Genomic DNA, 24,097 nt, shown 5'->3' with positions numbered 1-24,097 from the left:
TTGGGAGGATCTGAAAGAGAAAATAACAGGTCCTGCAGTTTTATATAGATCTCACACTTACCTCAGTTAAAGTATGTTTCCTTTTCCTCAATGTTTCCAATATGTCATTTTGTTTGACTGCTATTATTGCAATGCCAACTTTCTTTCAATTTTTAGAATGAACTTAATCCGACATCGTTTCTAAACATAACTTCCATTTCCTAATCATTATCTGCGGGTTGCTCTTCTGCCCAGTTCTCATGTCTTTTAAAGGTACATTAAAGTATAACTGCATCACCGCTTTTTCAAAATGAGTAACAAATGAGGCTCAGTAAAGTTAAATGTATGAGTTTGTCTTCAAATACTCACATCTCACACTGAGAGTCACTGCTGGGGATGGGAGATTCTCATGACCTGTCACTGCACAGGAGTAGCTGCCTGCATCTCCACTGCTGGCATTGAACTGAAGGTCATGATTTTGATAATTCTGGGTGGTGTAAGACAGAGATTGTCCATTCTTGTACCAGATGAATGTTTGGCTGCCAGTCAGGTCAGTGCAGGTGATTTTACAGGTTAGTGTCACACTTACTCCCTCACTCACTGTGCTAGATGTAATTTCAACCTTTACACCTGAGTGAGAAGAAGAAATAGAATAACACAATATATTGAGTTATTCAACAAAATTCCACATTGTACAGCACCCGCAATAAATGTATGAATGCATATTACTGTCAATGGTCCAGTTTTTCATTTCAATTGAAGATTGAAGTCAACTGAGACCCCAAAATCTCAATCTGTCTGATAATGGAATGCTTGTTCTCTCAGAAGAATTAGTTCTTGTGCATAAATGAATATAAAATACACAAATGTGACCTCAAACACTCACATCTCACACTGAGAGTCACGGCAGGGGAAACAAGATGCTGATTGCCTCTTACAGCACAGGAATATCTGCCCGTATCTCCACTTCTGGCAGTGAATGTAAGGATTCTATAGGGCTGGTAGATCCTGTTGTCGTCAGTCAGAAGCTGCTCATTCTTGTACCAGATGAAGCTGTTGCTCTCAGTCAGGTGAGTGCAGGTTGCTGTACAGGTCAGTTCCACTGTCTCTCCCCCTGACACTGTGTCATAATTTATATCCACCTTCAAGCCTGAGTGGGTTAAAAAAGAAAACAGAATGTAACTCAAAACACTTCTATTCTACAGTAGAATATCCTGCAAGGTGATAAAAATGATTTTTTTAACAGACATAATGTGCACTAATAATATCAATAGCAAACGGAAACGTGAGTAGAGAATTGATGGTCACTAAGCGGATGAGTGTCATGGTTCTGTGTTTCTATCTCTGTTTTCCCTGTTGGGCCACCAGATAGCAGCACTTCTGTTTTGTGTCCTGCTCATTCCCCTGTTGGTTAATTGTTTTATTGCTTTCGATTATTTTATTATTGTCTCGTTATTTAACCACCGTCCCCACCTGCCTCTCGTTTTCCCTTCCCTCTGATTTGATTGTTCTTTGAGTTCACCTGTGTCTTGTTACCCCCGTCTATTTCAGTTCTTTGTCCCCTTGCCTCGGGTGCTGGTTCCTTGTGTTTGTTTCCGACTTGTGCTTGTTCCTGACCTGTATGTATCTTGCGTTTCTTTTATGTGTTTGCCTGTGTGTTCCACATGCCTGTACCCTGCCTGCCTGTGTTCTGTTCTGTGTTTTTTGGTTCTTAAGAATTTTTTGAGTTTGTTGTTTTCTTTTAAAAATTATTTGGTGGCTGATAAAGGGTGATACCGCCATCTACAGGGCATTGTATTATCTCATAAAAAACATGTTTTCAATGCTCAAAAATGCCAAGTTACTCACACATACAAAGCACTGTCTATAACTCATTCATTCAAACTGGCTAAATCTAGGCCTGCCATTAGTAGTATTGATTTCAAAATGATGCCAAGTTACTGTACTACGGACTATATAGGCTATCTTGCCGCACCGAAATTAAAAAAGCTGTATTCCAAAGCAATGCTGCCCAATGTTTTCTTAACAAAGGAGGCACTTGACAATTCAGACATGCCTGCCCCTTTTTTCAGCTGGCAATGTAGCACCTTACGCCTTTGCACTATACAGAGATGTAAGATGTTGTGCTTGGACAGCATGGTTGGACAGACCAATCCGCTGCCTGGGCGGACCGAATGCTACACTGTATTACTACAGTGGAAATGTAGGTGTAGAGCCTAGCCAATCAGAGGTTTTTGGATAAAGTGCTATGATCCAATTGTATGTTCTTCTCCTTTATAGCTTTAACAAACAGGCTGCAGCATTTTTGGAATGAACTTAATCCGACATCGTTTCTAAACATAACTTCCATTTCCTAATCATTATCTGCGGGTTGCTCTTCTGCCCAGTTCTCATGTCTTTTAAAGGTACATTAAAGTACAACTGCATCACCGCTTTTTCAAAATGAGTAACAAATGAGGCTCAGTAAAGTTAAATGTATGAGTTTGTCTTCAAATACTCACATCTCACACTGAGAGTCACTGCTGGGGATGGGAGATTCTCATGACCTCTTACTGCACAGGAGTAGCTGCCTGCATCTCCACTGCTGGCTTTGAACTGAAGGTCATGATTTTGATATGTCTGGGTGGTGTGAGACAGATATTGTCCATTCTTGTTCCAGATGAATGTTTGGCTGCCAGTCCGGTCAGTGCAGGTGATTTTACAGGTTAGTGTCACACTTACACCCTCATTCACTGTGCTAGGTTTAATTTCAACCTTTACACCTGAGTGAGAAGAAGAAATACAATAACACAATATATTGAGTTATTCAACAAAATTCCACATTGTACAGCACCCACAATAAATGTATGAATGCATATTACTGTCAATGGTCCAGTTTTTCATTTCAATTAAAGATTGAAGTCAACTGAGACCCCAAAATCTCAATCTGTCTGATAATGGAATGCTTGTTCTCTCAGAAGAATTAGTTCTTGTGCATAAATGAATATAAAATACACAAATGTGACCTCAAACACTCACATCTCACACTGAGAGTCACGGCAGGGGAATCAAGATGCTGATTGCCTCTTACAGCACAGGAGTATCTGCCCGTATCTCCACTTCTGGCTGTGAATGTATGGATTCTATGGGACTGGGAGAACCTGTAGTCGTCAGGCAGAAGCTGCTCATTCTTGTACCAAATGAAGCTGTTGCCCAGCCCAGTGCAGGTTGCTGTACAGGTCAGTTCCACTGTCTCTCCCCCTGACACTGTGTCAGAATGTATATCCACCTTCAAACCTGAGTGGGTTAAAAAAGAAAACAGAATGTAACTCAACACACTTCTATTCTACAGTAGAATATCCAGCAAGGTGATAAAAATGATTTTTTTAACAGACATAATGTGCACTAATAATATCAATAGCAAACGGAAACGTGAGTAGAGAATTGATGGTCACTAAGCGGATGAGAGTGTCATGGTTCTGTGTTTCTATCTGTTTTTCCCTGTTGGGCCGCCAGATGGCAGCACTTCTGTTTTGTGTCCTTCTCATTCCCCTGTTGGTTAATTGTATTATTGCTTTCGATTATTTTATTATTGTCTCGTTATTTAACCACCGTCCCCACCTGCCTCTTGTTTTCCCTTCCCTCTGGTTTGATTGTTCTTTGAGTTCACCTGTGTCTTGTTACCCCCGTCTATTTCAGTTCTTTGTCCCCTTGCCTCGGGTGCTGGTTCCTTGTGTTTGTTTCCGACTTGTGCTTGTTCCTGACCTGTATGTATCTTGCGTTTCTTTTATGTGTTTGCCTGTGTGTTCCACATGCCTGTACCCTGCCTGCCTGTGTTCTGTTCTGTGTTTTTTGGTTCTTAAGAATTTTTTGAGTTTGTTTTCTTTTAAAAATTATTTGGTGGCTGATAAAGGGTGATTCTGCCATCTACAGGGCATTGTATTATCAAATAAAAAAACATGTTTTCAATGCACAAAAATGCGAAGTTACTCACACATACAAAGCACTGTCTAACTCATTCATTCAAACTGGCTAAATCTAGGCCTGCCATTAGAAGTATTGATTTCAAAATGATGCCAAGTTACTGTACTACGGACTATATAGGCTATCTTGCCACACCGAAATTAAAAAAGCTGTATTCCAAAGCAATGCTACCCAATGTTTTCTTAACAAAGGAGGCACTTGACAATTCAGACATGCCTGCCCCTTTTTTCAGCTGGCAATGTAGCACCTTACGCCTTTGCACTATACAGAGATGTAAGATGTTGTGCTTGGACAGCATGGTTGGACAGACCAATCCGCTGCCTGGGCGGACCGAATGCTACACTGTATTACTACAGTGGAAATGTAGGTATAGAGCCTAGCCAATCAGAGGTTTTTGGATAAAGTGCTATGATCCAATTGTATGTTCTTCTCCTTTATAGCTTTAACAAACAGGCTGCAGCATTTTTGGAATGAACTTAATCCGACATCGTTTCTAAACATAACTTCCATTTCCTAATCATTATCTGCGGGTTGCTCTTCTGCCCAGTTCTCATGTCTTTTAAAGGTACATTAAAGTACAACTGCATCACCGCTTTTTCAAAATGAGTAACAAATGAGGCTCAGTAAAGTTAAATGTATGAGTTTGTCTTCAAATACTCACATCTCACACTGAGAGTCACTGCTGGGGATGGGAGATTCTCATGACCTGTCACTGCACAGGAGTAGCTGCCTGCATCTCCACTGCTGGCTTTGAACTGAAGGTCATGATTTTGATATGTCTGGGTGGTGTGAGATAGATATTGTCCATTCTTGTTCCAGATGAATGTTTGGCTGCCAGTCAGGTCAGTGCAGGTGATTTTACAGGTTAGTGTCACACTTACACCCTCATTCACTGTGCTAGGTTTAATTTCAACCTTTACACCTGAGTGAGAAGAAGAAATACAATAACACAATATATTGAGTTATTCAACAAAATTCCACATTGTACAGCACCCACAATAAATGTATGAATGCATATTACTGTCAATGGTCCAGTTTTTCATTTCAATTAAAGATTGAAGTCAACTGAGACCCCAAAATCTCAATCTGTCTGATAATGGAATGCTTGTTCTCTCAGAAGAATTAGTTCTTGTGCATAAATGAATATAAAATACACAAATGTGACCTCAAACACTCACATCTCACACTGAGAGTCACGGCAGGGGAAACAAGATGCTGATTGCCTCTTACAGCACAGGAGTATCTGCCCGTATCTCCACTTCTGGCTGTGAATGTAAGGATTCTATGGGACTGGGAGAACCTGTAGTCGTCAGGCAGAAGCTGCTCATTCTTGTACCAAATGAAGCTGTTGCCCAGCCCAGTGCAGGTTGCTGTACAGGTCAGTTCCACTGTCTCTCCCCCTGACACTGTGTCAGAATGTATATCCACCTTCAAACCTGAGTGGGTTAAAAAAGAAAACAGAATGTAACTCAACACACTTCTATTCTACAGTAGAATATCCAGCAAGGTGATAAAAATGATTTTTTTAACAGACATAATGTGCACTAATAATATCAATAGCAAACGGAAACGTGAGTAGAGAATTGATGGTCACTAAGCGGATGAGAGTGTCATGGTTCTGTGTTTCTGTTTCTGTTTCTGTTTTCCCTGTTCTGGGTGGTGAGATTTGAGAATTTCTGTTTTGCGTCCTGCTCATTCCCCTGTTGGTTAATTGTATTATTGCTTTTCGATTCGAAATTACACAGCAGAAACTAGTTTTTAAAAGTGACAGCAGTATTTAGATATGTTTTTTTAGCATCTACATTACAAAAGATAACTTAATTTTTTAAAGTTGAACAGCTGCATGTGGTACCTTTTTTGCCTTTTGCAAACTCAAAATGACTACACGTTTTACCTAAAACATGTCAGTATGATCAGGCTCATCACTGTATGATAATGTAATTATATCTGATTTCTCCTCCACTGGTCAGTGTGATTGCTTTACTCAGTGTGTTACTGCTGTGAAGTTGCCCAAAGACACTCAGGAGATACTGACTCTCTGCTCTGTGTGTCTGAAGCTGAGATGTACTGATATACTCACATTGCACATCAAGACCTTTAGGAGGAGAGATGTCTGTCCCAATCCCATTCTGTGCCTCACAGTAGTATTCTCCTGCACATACGCACACACAAACACATACGCACACACACACATGTATACATACACCCACACACACGCGCACACACACACACACGCACACATGTATGCATACATACACACACACGTACACACATACGCAAATGCATGCACACACACATACACACACACACACACAAATTCACGCACGCACACACACAAACACACTGCTCATAAATCCTTTAAAACACAGTTGTGTTGGCAATATGACAGATAAGGGATTCAATTAACCAAACTTTAAAACAACTGCACCTAACTTCTCCAAAACTATGGAAAATCAATAATTGTACTTGTACTTCAATACTAACTGATGTCAGTAGATGGCAGTAGCCGCCAATCAACGTGAGATTTGCAGGTACAGGAAGTATTGCTTAGTAGCTAGCTTTGCTAGAATGTAGTAGCAAACCAAGTAAGTTAAGAACAATTGTCTGCATATAACTTCGGCCGAAAACTGTTATGTTTTGCGTGCAGTGAAAACAAACTGCTTTCATTAAAATGTGGCACCGGAATACTTGTGTCTGTGTCATTCTAAGAATGCAACATGCACAATCAACAGCTCCGATCATTTAGTACAGCCACAGATATTTATATCATGCCTCTGTCTCAGTTTCAACGCTGAGTGTGAAGAGGAACTTCATTTTTTTAAGTTCTCTCTTTTTCCCCTCTCTATTCTGATGAGCGATGTTGCACTACTCTAAATTAATGTACAGTAGAACCTTATTTTATATAAATTATATGCATTCCTTAAAGCAATTTAAATGTATTTACTTTGGCTTCTGATTGAGATAATGAAGAGAGACTAATAAATATGAACACATGCTGATAAATACTTTATATGTAGACCGAAATATCAGAACTACATTTGGAAAAAAAAAAAAAAAAGAACAATTTACCTGACATGGAGAGGATGATTACCAACAATGTACTGAAGAGCATGGCTGCATCAGATTGAAAATATTTATCCAAATACACATATACAGGTCTTGATTATTATTTACACTGTGAAAATGAACAGCACAAAGAAAGACTGTCAGAGTATTCTATTAATTTGCAGAAATAGCAGAATAACAATTACTACACAAGCACACACAGTGAGTTAATGTGCTGCTAATGCCTAAAAATGCTTTGGGTTTTATGAAGAGCTCACAAAGATTCCAGAAAGCAGAGACTCAAACAGCCTTTTACTTGATGAATGATATTTGTATAGAAGGGGTTGCAATCATTTATAGTCCGAAAATTCATTTTATTTAATATTTGATTGCAGTTTAATCTTCTTGCACCTCAAAATATTGTGACGTAGTTTTGACTAAATGAAATGATATGATAATGCACTTACCAGGAGAGAGTCCTGTTCTGGCCTCAGTGGCTTGCTAATGAGCCATTAGTATTAAACAGCCTTGCAGACAGAGCAGTGTGGCTGAATATGATCGCAAATGAAATGCTTCACACTAAACATAAAAGTGGAATGTGTTACAGTTCTGATTCACTTCCTGAAGATCATACACATTTTAAATTTTATTGGATACAAGAGTTTGAATAAAATATACAGAAATGTTTGCTTTGTGTCTGGACTGGACCAGTGGTGCCTTTTCAAAAAGACTGGGTAATTCTCATTTCTTTGCCCCACTGTATTATTGAAATTCAGATGTTAATAATTATGTTCATTTTTGCATATTATGCTTATAAAATAAACATAACTACTATGTTTTTATAAAAATGATTCCGGATTACAACACAAACTGTTGCTAAGATCTGAGGCTTTGCCTATTTCAATACATCCATCAATCCATCCATTATCAATACCCACTTATCCTGAGCTGGAGCTGGTGCTGGAGCCTATCCAAGCATGCATTGGGCGAGAGGCAGGAATACACTCTGGTCAGGCTGCCAATCTATCGCAGGGAACACACACCATTCACTCATACATTTATACCTATGGGCAATTTAGAGTCTCCAATTGGCCTATTTGCATGTTTTTGGACCGTGGGAGGCAACCGGAGTACCCGGAGGTACATGCAAACTACAGACACAAAGGCCCCAAACTGAGATTCAAACCCAGTGCCTTCTTGCTGTGAGGCGACAGTGCTACCCACTGAACCACCGTGCCATCCCTATTCCAATACATGTACAGTAGAGGTTAATATAAAAGTGACTGTAAACGGTGTGATAGGCATCAGGCACAGGTAAACACTGATACATTCAGGAGCCCTATACAAAATCCATTACCAAATCCAGACTATTAAATTCAGTTTAGTACAAGATCTTCCAAGAAATTGATCTGAAATGTACATACAGGACTTCCCTATTTTAGTAACTGCCCCATCTACAAGTAGATTGAATGTATTGCATCCATCTATCCCTCCTAGGTAAATTTTACTGCCACAAACAGCATGCTTTACCATTGCTACCATACATAGCTCAGTCGTGTTTATGTTTCATGCATCGGATTTTTGACATGAAGCCGAAACATCAACAAAACACTGCTGTTGCTTAGCCTATAACCTGCTTATCAACATAAAGATTGCACACACTGTACTTTCACAGAAGATGAAAGGAGTGGACAGGCCTAGTTTTCATATCTTTGTGTATGGCAGCAGTGCAGTATGGTGGTTTGGGGGTCCAGAGTGTGACTCTGACCACAGACAGTTAAAGCGCTGCTCACTTCTTGCAGCCTGTTCTATTCTTTTTTTTATTCCACACCTCAGTTCAGTTGGGGTGGAGCAGCGCTGTTTCTGTGGTTGATGTTCATGTGACCTTTTAGAACTTTGCTTTTGCTTTGCCTGTTATACGGTCCTTCATATACATAATTAGTTGCGTTTCAATGCTGATATTTCATGAAGATGTCTTTTACTACATGCAACTTATTGAATAGTATTATTATAGAATCTTTCACAGAGATTAACTTGATCCCCGCATGTGAACTAAATGGAATGCAGGCAAAACATGATGGCCATTTGAAGAAAATAATGAAAAAAATTTTCAGAACAGATGTTCGAGGTTCACAGTGCTTTACAATGCTCAAATAAACCATAATACATTGATACACAAAAGAAAACAATGTATGTAAAGAAAACAAATAAAATATGCATTCTTTCAAATACCTAAAACCAGACAGAATCTCAAATATGGGCTCAATACAACAATGCAATGTAAATGTGACTTGAGTTTGGAGATTATAATCTGCACAGACTATAATACAATATGAGCCTGTAATATCTTCAGACAGGGGTCTTGAGGACTATACAAAGGAGACGGACGCACACACACACACATACACACACACACATTATTTCAAGAATAAAATTTAGTTTCAAAAAAGTTGAAATGATGGCAAAATCTATTCTTCAGGAATAGAGCACACCAGTAAATGCAGTTCATTTACAGTTCTGTGCATGTCATAAAGCCAAAGAAATCTACTAATCTCTGTTACAGAGCTGAGCATGAACAGGAACTTCAGATTAATCCTATGCTCTATATTTCACAATCCTATGCTATACATTTCACAGCAGATGTGTGGTAAAAACTAATGTAAAAAGATTCTGCTCAGCCAAGAATCTCAAAACCAAATTCAAATTCAAATTCAAAATAACTGTATGTATCCGTTAGGAACTTCATTTGTGTAAAAGCGTCAGTGCATATATAATACATAACCGGACAAATGAGAAACACAGATTAGACAATAAGTGTAGCTTAAAACAGTTTAAACAACGTATGTGATCTTGTGTATAAGATTTAGATTCCCATTTCCTTTAATTTTTTGCTTTCTCGGTCTAATGAGTTAAACAGGTTATATCAAATCATAGTAATTCTAAATAGATTTTAGCTTCTGATAGATATTGTAACCTCTGTAAACTGGCATTAATAAGCAGAACTGAAGTAACTAAATTGTTTACCTGAGGCAGAGAGAAGGGCTTACATAAACACTGTTGAGGTTGTTTGGGGCATGGCTGCATCGGCCTGAACATACATATAAAAAACATAATTTATATTATTGCCTTTTGTTTTTTAAGCCATAACCAAAATTCCACAAAAAAATCATTGATATTCAGCATTTAACAAATAACATGGAAAGTAATAAAAGAAAGAGTTACTTTCAGTATGCAATGATATATATATATATATATATATATATATATATATATTTATTTATTTATTTATTTATTTTTTCATAATTTTAATTTTAAGAAACATAATTTACTGTTTTAACAAATGCTGTGCATGTTTTCCCCACTGGTCACATAGCCACCTTTCAGCAGTGAGGATCATTAGGATCACTATATTAGCACAGAATAAAGCACTCGCTGTAATCCGTAGATCAGAGAACAACAACACTGTACTTAAATGTCTCCACTGTTTAAAAAAATGCAATAAATGTAAACGTGCAAAAATCAAAAATGTCTTCTCTCAACTTCTATGAAGGCACTCTATTGAATCATGTACATTATTTTACAACTCAATGAAAAAATGTGTTAACAGCCATTAAGAATAAAACAGGGCGAAATTGTGCGCTTACGCTGGTAGAGGAGGTGTGATTTTAATGGTTTTCAAACTGTCTGAAATGGCCCTGCTGACAGGCTCATATTTCTGAACATGGCAGACTGACTGTGATGAATGCAAAGCTTTAAGAATAATTGTTTCTATTTGTAAATATTAGTACAGTTTACTTTAACCAGGAGAGTCTCGTTGAGATTCAAAATCTCTTTTTCAAGAGTGTCCTGGCCAAGACAGGCAGCAGCTCACGCAGTTTAGTATTGTTGAAGAATGACAATATAAAATCAAATTATGGACAACAAAGATTATATTACAAGAATGCAACTTCACTGTGTAATTTGACATATTGGTACACAATAATGAATATAACACATTAAAGAGCTGCATGAGCATCACAGCTGTGTAAAATATGTTAACAGTAGTTTAAAAGCCAGAAAAAAGAGGGAACCATGATCCAATGCGAATGACAAAATTTGGCTGCAGTAGCCTAGCCTATAACCCCCAGATCAACATAAAGATTTCACTTACTTTTGCAGAAGATAAAAGGAGCGGACAGGTGTAGTTATCTTTGTGAAAGTATCAGGGCTCTGGGGCCCCAAAGCGGGTACTGTGAGGTGCCCCTGCTTGGCTCTTTTGTGCAAAGGAGTAGCGGGCGCGGCTGTGGGTGAAGCTGCCTAATTTCAGGCTAGAGCCGCCCTGACCACAGACAGTTCAAGCGCTGCTCACTTCCTGCAGCCTGTTCTATTCTTTATTTTATTCCTCATCTCAGTTCAGTTGGGGTGGAGCAGCGCTGTTTCTGTGGTTGATGTTCATGTGACCTTTTAGAACTTTGGTTTGGCTTTGCCTGTTATACGGTCCTTCATGCACATAATTAGTTGCATTTCAATTCTGATATTTAATGAAGATGACTTTTACTACATACGACCTATTGTATAGTATTATTATAGTATCATTCACAGACATGAACTTGATCCCCACATGTGAACTAAATGGAATGCCGGCAAGACATGATGGCCATATGAAGAAAATAATGATAATATTTTTCAGAACAGAGGTTTGAGGTTCACAGTGCTGCACAATGCTCAAATAATCTGTAATACATTGATACACATAATAAAACAATGTATGTAAAGAAAACAAATTAAAATATGCATTCTTTCAAATATCTAAAACCAAACAGATACTTAAATTTGGGCTCAATACAACAAGGCGATGTAAAATTAAGTACTAAAACACTGTTTTAGTAAAATCTAGGACCTTACTTTTAAAGTGACTTGAGTTTGGAGATTATAATCTGCGCAGACTATAATAAAATATGTGACTGTAATATCTTCAGACAGGGGTCTGGAGGACTATGCAAAGGAGATGCACACACACACACACACACACACACACACATTTTCAAGTATAAAATTTAGTTTCACAAAAGTTTAAATGATGGCAAAGCCTATTATTTTCCTCAGGAATAGAGCACACCAGTAAATGCAGTTCATTTACAGTTCTGCCCATGCCTTGAAGCCAAAGAAATTTATTCATCTCTGTTGCAGAGGTGAGCATAAACAGGAACTTAAGATAAATCATTTGTTCTATATTTCACAGCAGATGTGTGGTAAAAACAAATGTAAAAAGATTCTGCTCAGCCTAGAATCTCTAAACCAAATTCAAATTCAAAATAACTTTATCTGTTAGGAACTTAATTTGTGTAAAAGCGTCAGTGCATACACAATACATAAAAGGGCAAACGACAAACACAGATTAGACAACATACAAGTGTAGCTTAAAACAGTTTAAGATGTCCACCTATAGGGCATCTAAACAACGTATGTGATCTTGTATGTAAGATTTAGATTCCCATTTCCTGTAACACATGTCTTTAATGTTTTGCTTTCCCTGTCTAATGAGTTAAACGGGTTATATCAAATCATAGTAATTCTAAATAGATTTCAGCTTCCGATAGATAATGTAACCTCTGTAAACTGGCATTAATAAGCAGAACTGAAGTAGCTAAATTGTTTACCTGAGGCAGAGAGAAGGGCTTACAAAAATACTGTTGAGGTTGTTTCGGGCATGGCTGCATCGGCCTGAACATATATATAAAAAACATTACTTATATTATTGCCTTTTGTTTTTATAAGCCATAAACAAAATTCCACAAAAAATTCACTGATATTCAGTGTTTAACAGATAACATGGAAAGTAATAAAAGAAAGAGTTACTTTCAGTATGCAATGATATATGTATATATATATATATATATATATTTTTTTTTTACATAATTTTAATTTAAAGAAAGCTAATTTACTGTTTTAACGAATGCTGTGCATGTTTTTCCCACTGGTCACATAGCCACCTTTCAGCAGTGAGAGAGACTGATCTCCATTAGGATCACTAGATTAGCACAGAATAAAGCACTCGCTGTAATCCGTAGATCAGAGAACAACAACACTGTACTTAAATTTCTCCACTGTTTAAAAAAACGCAATGAATTTAAGCTTGCAATAATCAAAGATGTCTTCTCTCAATTTCTATCAAGGCACTCTACTGAATCATATACATTATTTTACAACTCAATGAAAAAATGTGCTAACAGCCATTAAGAATAAAGCAGGGCTACATCGCGCATTTACGCTGGTAGAGGAGGTGTGATCTTAACGGTTTTCAAAGTGTCTGAAACGGCCCTGCTGACAGGCTCATATTTCTGAACATGGCAGACTGACTGTGATGAATGCAAAGCTTTAAGAATAATAGTTTCTATTTGTAAATATTATTACATTTTACTTTAACCAGGAGAGTCTCGTTGAGATTCAAAATCTCTTTTCTAAGAGTGTCCTGGCCAAGACAGACACGTAGCTCATGCAGTTTAGCATTGTTGAAGAATGACAATATAAAATCAAATTATGGACAACAAAGATTATTTTACAAGAATGCAACTTCACTGTGTAATTTGACATATTGGTACACAATAATGAATATAAAAACATTAAAGAGCTGCATGAGCATCACAGCTGTGTAAAATATGTTAACAGTAGCTTAAAAGCCAGAAAATAGAGGGAATCATGTTCCAATGCAAATGGCTACGTATTGCTGCAGTAGCCTAGCCTATAACCCCCAGATCAACATATAGATTGCACTTGCTTTCGCAGATTTCAAAGATAAAAGGAGCGGACAGTTGTATTTATCTTTGTGAAAGTATCACAGCTTTGGGGCCCCAAAGCAGGTACTGTGAGGTGCCCCTGCTTGGCTCTTTTGTGCAGAGGAGTAGCGGGCGCGGCTTTGGGTGAAGCTGCCTTCCAGACCTGAGCCACCCTGACCACAGACATTTAATGTGCTGCTCACTTCCTTCAGCCTGTTCTATTCTTTATTTTATTTCACACCTCAGTTCAGTGTCTGGTGAAGCAGCGCTGTTTCTGTGGTTGATGTTCATGTGACCTTTTAGATCTTTGGTTTTGCTTTGCCTGTTATACGGTCCTTCATGCACATAATTAGTTACATTTCAATGCTTATACTTCATGAAGATGATTTTTACTACATACAGCCGATTGGATTATTGTATCTTTCACATTTCACAGAAATGAAATAGATGCCCACACATGAATAAAATGGAATTCATATGAATATTATTTAATTTGTTTATTTTATTTTATTTTATTTTATTTGGGGGGGGGGCGGCGTTTGCAGGCAAAACATGATGGCCATGTAAAGAAAATAATGATAATCTTTATCAAAAAAGAGGTTCAAGGTTCACAGTGCTTTACAATGCTCAAATAAATCATAATATATTGATAGACATAATAAAACAATGTATGTAAAGAAAACAAACACAAAGATACATTATTTCAAATAGCTAAACAGACAGAAAGTAAAAATGGGGTCAATACAACGGCATTGTAAAATGTAAAGCTAAAACACTGTTTTAAAAGATGTTGGACCTTGCTTTTAAAAGTTACCAAGAGTTTAGAGATTACAATCTGCATTAATCTGCATTATAATCTTTCGATTCAACGTGAGAGAGTACATGCGCATGTACATGAGTTATGAGCGTGTGTGTAACAGAGTTATATAAACGTGTAACGGTGTCACAGGAGCATGTATGCAGCAGGGTTACATGAACATGCATGTTGCAGCAGGGTTACAGGAACATGCATGTTGCAGCAGGGTTAAATGAACATGCATGTTGCAGCAGGGTTACATGAACATGCATGTTGCAGCAGGGTTACATGAACATGCATGTTGCAGCAGGGTTACATGAACATGCATGTTGCAGCAGGGTTACAGTACTCTGGGAAAAATCCTCCACCAACAGCTTTATAAGATGGATAAACTAGCAGAAACAGACAGCAGTTCTGTAAAGTTAAAGACAAAAAGAGACTCTTTCACCCTGATCTCCATCATTTCTCATTCTTTGCAGATTCTCTCCTCTGTGTGTTTTAATCCCACACTGAGGCCTCGTCAGCTCTCTGAAGCACAGAGTTTGTGTCGCTGGCTGCGTTTGTCACTCTCTGAAGGCTCTGCTCTGAGGTGAGACACAGGAAGAGACTCAGTCACACATAAGTGCGCCTCCAGTTGCACTGTTAAAAGGGAACCAGAGTGGCCACACAGCCCCTTGCATTCCCTATCCACTCTGTTGTCCCAAAAAACAGATTCCTCTGTTGACTTAGTGGATTATATATCACAGAATCACTTGAAGGTTTTACATTGAAGAAGTATAATTTTTTACATGTCAATTAAATCACAGTTAAATATGAGTTAGGTGTGTAGACCCCAAAATGTATAAACTACAATCAAAATGGTGGAGATGTACTCTATGAGGTATAAACCAAAAAGAAGCAAATAGCTTGCATTGTATATGAACTACAAACATGAAAATTTATGTCAAATACAAACATGTGTGCACAGAGTCACTGAGATGTGTTCCCATTGGGAAGGGATGAACAAGTTACCAGAGACCTCTAACATAAGTTTAATATGTCCCTGGTGCATCTGTTGAAGCTTTAGTTCGTCCATTTTAGTGGTATCTTACATTTTAACAGTATGCTTAACTGTTCCATACGGGAACTGAGTTCACTTGGTCTGAAAATGAAAAGAGCCTCATACTGGTTGGGTGGGGGTGGTGGAGGGTTCAGGCAGGTGACTATAGCCTTCCCTGGACTCCAACCAAAACTGACCTTCATCCCTATTCATAGAGTAAGAGAACTGATCTCAGATCATGTTTCCTCTCTTCATGGTAAATGGTAAATGGACTGCATTTATATAGCGCTTTTATCCAAAGCGCTTTACAATTGATGCCTCTCATTCGCCAGAGCAGTTAGGGGTTAGGGGTTAGGGGTTAGGTGTCTTGCTCAAGAACACTTCGACATGCCCAGGGTGGGGTTTGAACCGGCAACCCTCCGATTGCCAGACAACCGGTCTTACCTCCTGAGCCATGTCGCCCCTTCTTCATATCCAAGCTTTATCCATAATGGCCTAAAGACAAAACTGATCCTAGATCAGAACTATTCTCTGAGATGTTTTATGAACTGTAGAGTTGTGCTTGGAGGTTCTGGGCAAGTGAGTCATGCTTTCTAATCTGGATGATGGCTCCTGTGGTCCAGGCCATACACTGTAGTGAGTGATACTATGACTCAGATACTATGACTCCAGGGGTGAGAAAGTAAAGCCCTGCCATGTGTTTCTTCTGCCCATGAACTCATCCAGCTGATTTCACTAATTAGTTATTGCTTCTGGCTGAAGAGTTGTGCTAATGAGCAAATCCTGGTGATTGGAACAAAATATTTGGGGACGACTTTCTCTCTGCTCCGACTACCACAATAAGATTGCGTAGTTTATGGGATTATTCCTGTCATTCAAATGACATAGGCCCAGTCAGCAAATCCACAACTTAAAACATACAGTAACAGCATCTCAGAATCTTGAGATCAATTAACACATAAATGAATAATAAATTCTGGTCCTACCTTGTACTGTGACCAGCAGAGCAGAAGCATTCTGAGCTCCAAGTCTGTTCTGTGACTCACAGTAGTACTGTCCTCTGTTCCAGGATCCAAAGTTAGAAAAGTTCAAACTCTGTCCTGATCCTGCCTGCCAGGCTCCAGTGTCATTCTTCTTAAACCAGATGTAGTTCTGCACTGGAGGGTTGGCATCACTGCTGCAGGTCAGAGTCACTGAACTGCCCTCCACTATTTCACCAGAGGGGCTCACTGATACTGAGGTGTTGTTGGGAGCATCTAAAATCAATAGAGAAATGTGTTAAATTCCATATAATTTATCAATCTCTGTGATTTGCCTCAAATAGATTCAGAACCATTTATTGCAAAGGAAAGTTTAAAATGAAGCTGAAATATCACACTGCAAATGCTTTCTTTGTTTGGAAATGAGTAGAATATACTGCATTGTTTCATGGGGGTTGGTAAATGGCCTTGAGACACAGGTTAAATAAGCTTTCAATAATGACAGCAGTATTTAGTTAAGCAATTTTATTTAGCATTATTTAGAAAGGTTAAAAATAGAAAAAGAAACACACAAACCTGTTTGCTTGGTATATTAAGAGTAACTATTATTTGGTATAAAACATCTACAGTACATATGGTATGTTTGTTTGCCCTGTGCAAACTCAGAATGACTACTTGTTTAACTTATGAGATGTCCGTATCATCTGGCTTACTCATCATGTTAAATCAATTATATCTTTATTAGATTTCTCCTCCACTGGCCAGTGTGTCTGCTTTACTCTGTGTCTTACTGCTGTGAAGTTTCCCAAGGACACTGAGGAGATCCTGACTCTCTGTTCTCTGTGTTTGATGCTGAGATGCACTGATATACTCACACTGCACATCAATACGTTTAGGAGGAGATGTTTGTCCCAATCCCATTCCCTGCCTAACAGGTGTATTCTCCTGCATCCTGCAGTGTGATGTTTTTAATGGTGTAACTGTCCACTGGTCCTCCTGTCTCTGAGGATACAGCTCTATTATTCTTATACCAGGTGTATCTCTGCACTGGTGGGTTGGCATCACTGCTGCAGGTCAGAGTCACTGAACTGCCCTCCGCTATTTCACCAGAGGGGCACACTGATAATAAGATGCTCTTAGGAGGATCTGAAAGAGGAAATAACAGGTCCTGCAGTTTTATATAGATCTCACACTTACCTCAGTTAAAGTATGTTTCCTTTTCCTAAATGTTTCCAATGCGTCATTTTGCTTGACTGCTATTATTGCAATGCCATCTTTCTTTCAATTTTTAGAATTAACGTAATCCGATATCATTTCTAAACATAATAACTTCCATTTCCTAATCATTATCTGCAGGTTGCTCTTCTGCCCAGTTCTCATGTCTTTTATCGGTACATTAAAGTACAACTGCATCACCGCTTTTTAAAAATGAGTAACAAATGAGACTCAGTAAAGTGAAATAAATGAGTTTGTCCTCAAATACTCACAGAGAGTCACTGCTGGGGACAGGAGATTCTCATGACCTTTAACTGCACAGGAGTAGCTGCCTGCATCTCCACTGCTGGCTTTGACTGAAGGTAGTTATGATTTAGATATTTCTGGGCGGTGTAAAACAGAGATTGTCCATTCTTGTACCAGATGAATGTTTGGCTGCCAGTCAGGTCAGTGCAGGTGATTTTACAGGTTAATGTCACCCTCACTCCCTCACTCACTGTGCTAGATTTCATTTCAACCTTTACACCTGAGTGAGAAGAAGAAATACAATAACACAATATACTGAGTTATTCAACAGAATTCCACATTGTACTGCACCGACAATAAATGTATGAATGCATATTACTGTAAATGGTCCAGTATTTCATTTCAATTAAAGATTGAAGTCAACTGAGACCCCAAAATTTCCATCTGTCTGATAATGGAATGCTTGTTCTCTTGGTTCTTGTGCATAAATGAATGTAAAATACACAAATGTGACCTCAAACACTCACATCTCACACTGAGAGTCACGGCGGGGGAAACAAGATGCTGATTGCCTCTTACAGCACAGGAGTGCCTGCCTGTATCGTCACGTCTGAATTTAAGGATTCTATAGGACTGGTAGAACCTGGAGTCTTCAGTCAGAAGCTGCTCATTCTTGTACCAAATAAAGCTGTTGCTCTCAGTCAGGTGAGTGCAGGTTGCTCTACAGGTCAGTTCCACTGTCTCTCCCCCTGACACTGTTCAGAATTTATATCCACCTTCAAACCTGAGTGGGTTAAAAAAGAAAACAGAATGTAACTCAACACACTTCTATTCTACATTAGAAAATCCAGCAAGGTGATAAAAATGATTTTTTTAATGGACATAATGTGCACTAATAATATCAATAACACAAGGAAACATGAGCAGAAAGTTGATGGTCACTAGGAGGATTAGGGCCATGCATTGCTTGTGCCAAAATGCTTGTTTTGTTATTTTTGTACAGTGGTGGTAAGTAACTAAGTACATGTACTTTGTTACTGTACTTATGTAGGATATTGGAAACTTTGTACTTTTGCTGAGTATGAAAAATATTGGCAACTTTCACTTTCTACTCCAATACATCGATAAAGAAATGATGTACTTTTTACTCAAATACATTTCTATTGACAACTAACATTACTTGTTACATTTCTTGTGGTTGGTCGTCAGCCAAATTTTCTCTGGATTGGCTGGCATAACGTGGTGAAAACATGCAGTCATTTCCCACTCTTTTAAAAATGATCTGGTGGCTGATAAAGGGTGATACCGCCATCTACAGGGCATTGTATTATCTCATAATTGGGTTGGGATGGCAGGTATGCCATCCCGCCAAGTTACGCCTTGGCGGGGGCATGCCCCCATACCTATACAGCACCGAGAGTTTGGCACTTTTCAGGGTTCCCCACAGAAATAACCACAACAGCCACAGACACTCAGCCCTTAAAAACATTAAATTCTGTACATTCTGACCCCATTTCAACAGACAGAATTCATAAACAACTTCACATGTCCACACAATAAAGCCCCAAACTAAGGGGATTTTGCGTTTTCTCCTTCTTCTTCTTCTTCTCTTTCTTCTTCTTCTTCTTCTTCTTCTTCTCATTCTTATTTTTCCTGCCGCCTATCCCACTAACAACATGTCTCCCCATTGGACATTTCACTAACACCAGCCAAATCTGCCCTACACGACCCAATCAAAAACGCGCATACACACGAAAAATACCCATACATTTTTATTCTGAAACATTTCCCGTTCAAACAGCTAGTCCGCCTGTGGCCTAGTGGGTAAGGTTACAGTCTTGGGAACATGGGGTCCTAGGTTCAAGCCCAGCTTAGAACACGTTTCTTTAACCTGCTTCAACCCTCACTAATAATTGTCTACTAGCCTACTTATCAATTATTGCTTTTGCACCATATTTACCCGCCGTTCACCGTTCAGTTATTAACCGGCTACAATATTGCTAAGCCACATGGATTCAACGGGAGCTCTTCTGTGCTTACTGGCCTGTGTTCTTTAAAACCACCGGCAGGTTTGCTAATGATATTTCACGCATTGCATAGCTATGGCATTAGCTAACGAAGTCACGGCAAATGTATTCCTCTCATTAAAAAGTTACACCAGTTCACCACTGTGCCATTTCTATTAACTATATTTCTTCACTTGGCTACCGTACAAAACTTTCATATCAGCAAACGCCACGTTTCTATTTCTACATTCATGTTACCTCGCTCTGTTCTCTATCTAGCCACATACGCTACAAACAATTACTACTTATGTACATTCTGCAACTCGGCAATTTGAACAGCTAATCCATCCGTGGCCTAGTGGGTAAGGTTACAGGCTTGGGAACACTGGGTCGTATGTTCAAGCCCAGCTTGAAACACGTTTCTTTAACCTGCTTCGATCCTCACTAATAATTGTCTACTACTTCTTAATTATTGCTTTTGCACCATTTCTACCCGCCGTTCACCGTTCAGTTATTAACCGGCTACAATATTGCTAAGATATATGCATTATGACTTACCGTCTGTACGTTCAGTTATTGACCGGCTACAATATTGCTAAGCCATATGGATTCAACGGAAGCTCTTCTGTGCTTACTGGCTTGTGTTCTTCTTTAAAACTACCGGCAGGTTCGCTAATGATATTTCACGCATTGCATAGCTATGGCATTAGCTAACGAAGTCACAGACTGGTAAACCTCACTCACTCACGGCCACCCATATGCATTTCATGACGCAAATGTATTCCTTTTATTTAAAAGTTACACCGGTTCACCACTGTGCCATTTCTACTAACTATATTTCTTCACTTGGCTACCGTACAAAACCTTAATATCAGCAAACGCCACGTTTCTACATTCATGTTACCTCGCCCTGTTCTCTATCTAGCCACATAGGCTACACACAATTACTACGTATGTACGTTCTGCAACTCCGCATTAAAACATTACATTTAAAATCATGATTCACTCATAAGTATAACTACTAGCACTGAACATGAGAAAAACACATTCGTGCAATAGATTACATTACAGGTAAATAATGTGTGCAATGTTATTTGACCCTCCACTTCAACAACCAATGTTCAATACCGACTGTTATATATGCCATTTGATAAGGAATACAAGCTCGCTCATGGTCACTCCATTTACTTCGCACTATACTCCGTGATCATGTCAACCTTCACCTACATGCCCATTCTGCTAAAAACATATTGTTTCAACTACGGAATTTCGTAATTTCATTTTAATTTCTCTCGCACTGTTGTTATTCTCTCATATGCAAAGCCTGCTGGGACATATGCGTCTGCTCCTATTCTCCACTATCATGTTTTCCGGTTCTAGTTTAGCAAAACGGCGAAGAGGATTCCTACCTGCAGATTAGCCTATCAAAATGCCTTATAAACCTTACAAACATTAAAAGTGCATCTCCACGAAATAACAGACAATGGAGCAGGACAGAAGGATAAACCTTACAAACACTAATAGTGCATCTCCACGAAATAACAGACAACGGAGCAGGACAGAAGGCTACACAAGTTGCGACCTAGGGAGTTATAATTCTACGGGCGTGTTGATTATTTTGTCAGTCAAGGCTCGTTGGATGGACGTCAAATCCGTGAGTACATACCATATTCCATCTGCGTTTCTGATGCGTTTACGCTTACGCCACTGCATCCTATCTCACAGCCACTGTTTTACATATATAGCAAACCGAAACTGCTGAACGGTACACGCTCATCAGACTGTACAGATTCACACAACGATAGCCATAATCCACAACCGTTTCTTGCAGGGTCGCATTTCTCACTCTCATAATAAAACGCTTTGCAAAAAGAACTGATATCTCATAAAAAACACGTTTTCAACGTACAAAAATGCCAAGTTACTAAAAAGTATTGATATCAAAATGACGCCAAGTTACGATACTACAAACAATATAGGCTATCTTGCCTCACCGAAATGACATAAGATGTATCTCAAAGCAATGCTACCCAATATTTCCTCAGTTCTTTCAAGTCACTTGGCCCTGTGTATAAGCATGCACTACATGAACAGGCCAAATATATGTGTGGATGGCTCTCTCACAGTCAAGATTGATTGAATAGGTGTGTGTATGTCCAATTTGTATTGGTATGTAGGCCTATGTATTTCGCTGCCCAGGCTTTCTGTTGCGTGAATGATAGTATGTTTCTTGGTACAAGTGTGTTCGTGAATGTGAATGTAAGATGCTGCCAGGGAAATGTCCCCATGCGGATAAAGAAGTTCTCTATGTATGTATATACAATATGTGTTTTACATGCAGTATTTATTGTACGTAGCAAATATACAATAACTTGCACATGTACTCAAATTCAGTTCAGAAGCAAGTATAAACATGTTTTCTGGAGAAATGTGCTTCCTGTCGTTGCTCAGCAGCAGTTCTGTACATTAATTAATTTATACATTAATTTCAATGTACAATGTTCAATGTGTTCCATGAGGCAATTCGAAATATTTGTCTCTTTGATCTGACAGAAAGTTTGCATGACATTGAGAAATGGTAAGATTAGAAAACACAGGGCCAAGTGACTTGAAAGAACTGAGGAAATATTGGGTAGCATTGCTTTGAGATACATCTTATGTCATTTCGGTGAGGCAAGATAGCCTATATTGTTTGTAGTATCGTAACTTGGCGTCATTTTGATATCAATACTTTTTAGTAACTTGGCATTTTTGTACGTTGAAAACGTGTTTTTTATGAGATACAATTTACCAAGAAGTGCAGGGATGGGGCAACATGTAACAAGTGACAAGGAAAAAAGGGTTTTTTTTTTTTTTTTTTTTTTAATATATATATATATATACACAGCATGGTGGTGGTTATTCTAGGTATAGTCTGAAGAGATGAGTCTTCAGGCCACGGCGGAAGATGGATAATGAGGGGGAGGTTCGGAGAGGGACGGGGAGTTCGTTCCACCACTGGGGAGCTAGGGTGGAGAAGCTCTGTGATCCCTTTGGGCGGGTGGGAGGGGTTAAAAGACGCCCTGCTGCTGCAGAGCGGAGTGGTCGAGCAGGCACATAGAATTGAGTCATGTCCTGCAAGTAGATGGGGGCTGTCCTGTTGGCGGCAGTGTAGGCAAGGGTCAGGGCTTTGAATCGGGGCATTTTCAGTGTACAAGAATGCTAAGTTACTCACACATACAAAGCACTGTCTAAAAGTCATGCATTCAAACTGGCTAAATCTAGGCGATGAAAAGTATTGATATCAAAATGACGCCAGGTTACTGTACTACAAACTATATAGGCTATCTTTCCTCACCGAAATTAAAGAAGCGGTATTCCAAAGCAATGCTACCCAATGTTTTCTTAACAAAGAAGGCACATGACAATTCAGACATGCCTGCGTCTTTTTTAAACTGGCAATGTAGCACCTTACGCCTTTGCACTATACAGAGATGTAAGATGTTGTGCTTGGACAGCATAGTTGGACAGACGAATCCTCTTCCTGGGTTTTGTAAAATCTGTCTTACATTACATTGTTATGAAATATTTGGTTGTCATTCCGTTTTAAATTACTACCACTGGTTTTGCGATAAGGGATGAATCCCACATGGGGGCCCCCTGGTGGCCACGGGGGCCCTAAGCAGCCGCTTAGTTCGCTTATGCCTCGGGCCGGCCCTGCATGCATTATTTCCCAGTAAAACAGAATGTGGGCAGACACTCACATTTCACATTGACTGCAGGGGAAGTGACTCCTCCTGTAGCACAGGAGTAGAGATCTGTCTCATCAGTGCTGGCTACATTGAGGGAGAATTCATTTTCATAGGGCACAGCTATTCCATTCTTGTACCAGGTAAAGGTTGGGCTGCCACTCAAAGTGCAGGTGCTGCTACAGGTCAGTGTTATACTCTGTTCCTCATTCCCTGTCACTTTCACCTGAAGACCTGCACACAAGAATCAACATGATAAATAGACCATTCTGTTTCTATTAGAAAATAATTAGGAGTACTGCCAGTTAATAGTATAAAAAGCAAGTTTAGAATGACCTGTAACTG

At 39.0% G+C, this 24,097-nt stretch overlaps 2 protein-coding genes across 2 annotated transcripts in view; both read right to left on the bottom strand.

Moving 5' to 3' along the window:
• LOC118232142 (basement membrane-specific heparan sulfate proteoglycan core protein-like) overlaps positions 1-24,097 on the bottom strand; it is a 1,449,502-nt gene that overhangs the window by 1,032,195 nt on the left and 393,210 nt on the right. Inside the window, exons 9-14 of the mRNA XM_035426794.1 lie at positions 5,121-5,378; positions 4,604-4,864; positions 2,998-3,255; positions 2,481-2,741; positions 866-1,129; positions 349-609 (exon numbers count right to left, since the gene is read on the bottom strand). Coding sequence (XP_035282685.1) covers positions 349-609; positions 866-1,129; positions 2,481-2,741; positions 2,998-3,255; positions 4,604-4,864; positions 5,121-5,378 — 1,563 coding nt within the window. The remainder of the gene's footprint in view (positions 1-348; positions 610-865; positions 1,130-2,480; positions 2,742-2,997; positions 3,256-4,603; positions 4,865-5,120; positions 5,379-24,097) is intronic.
• Positions 1-24,097, bottom strand: part of LOC118232256 — a 333,592-nt gene that overhangs the window by 34,986 nt on the left and 274,509 nt on the right. The window lies entirely within an intron of this gene.

This window comes from Anguilla anguilla, chromosome 1 (assembly GCF_013347855.1).
Source record: "Anguilla anguilla isolate fAngAng1 chromosome 1, fAngAng1.pri, whole genome shotgun sequence".
NCBI lineage: Eukaryota > Metazoa > Chordata > Actinopteri > Anguilliformes > Anguillidae > Anguilla > Anguilla anguilla.
The sequence above is the reverse complement of the archived record's forward strand: the minus strand, read 5'-3'. Positions and strand labels throughout refer to the sequence as shown.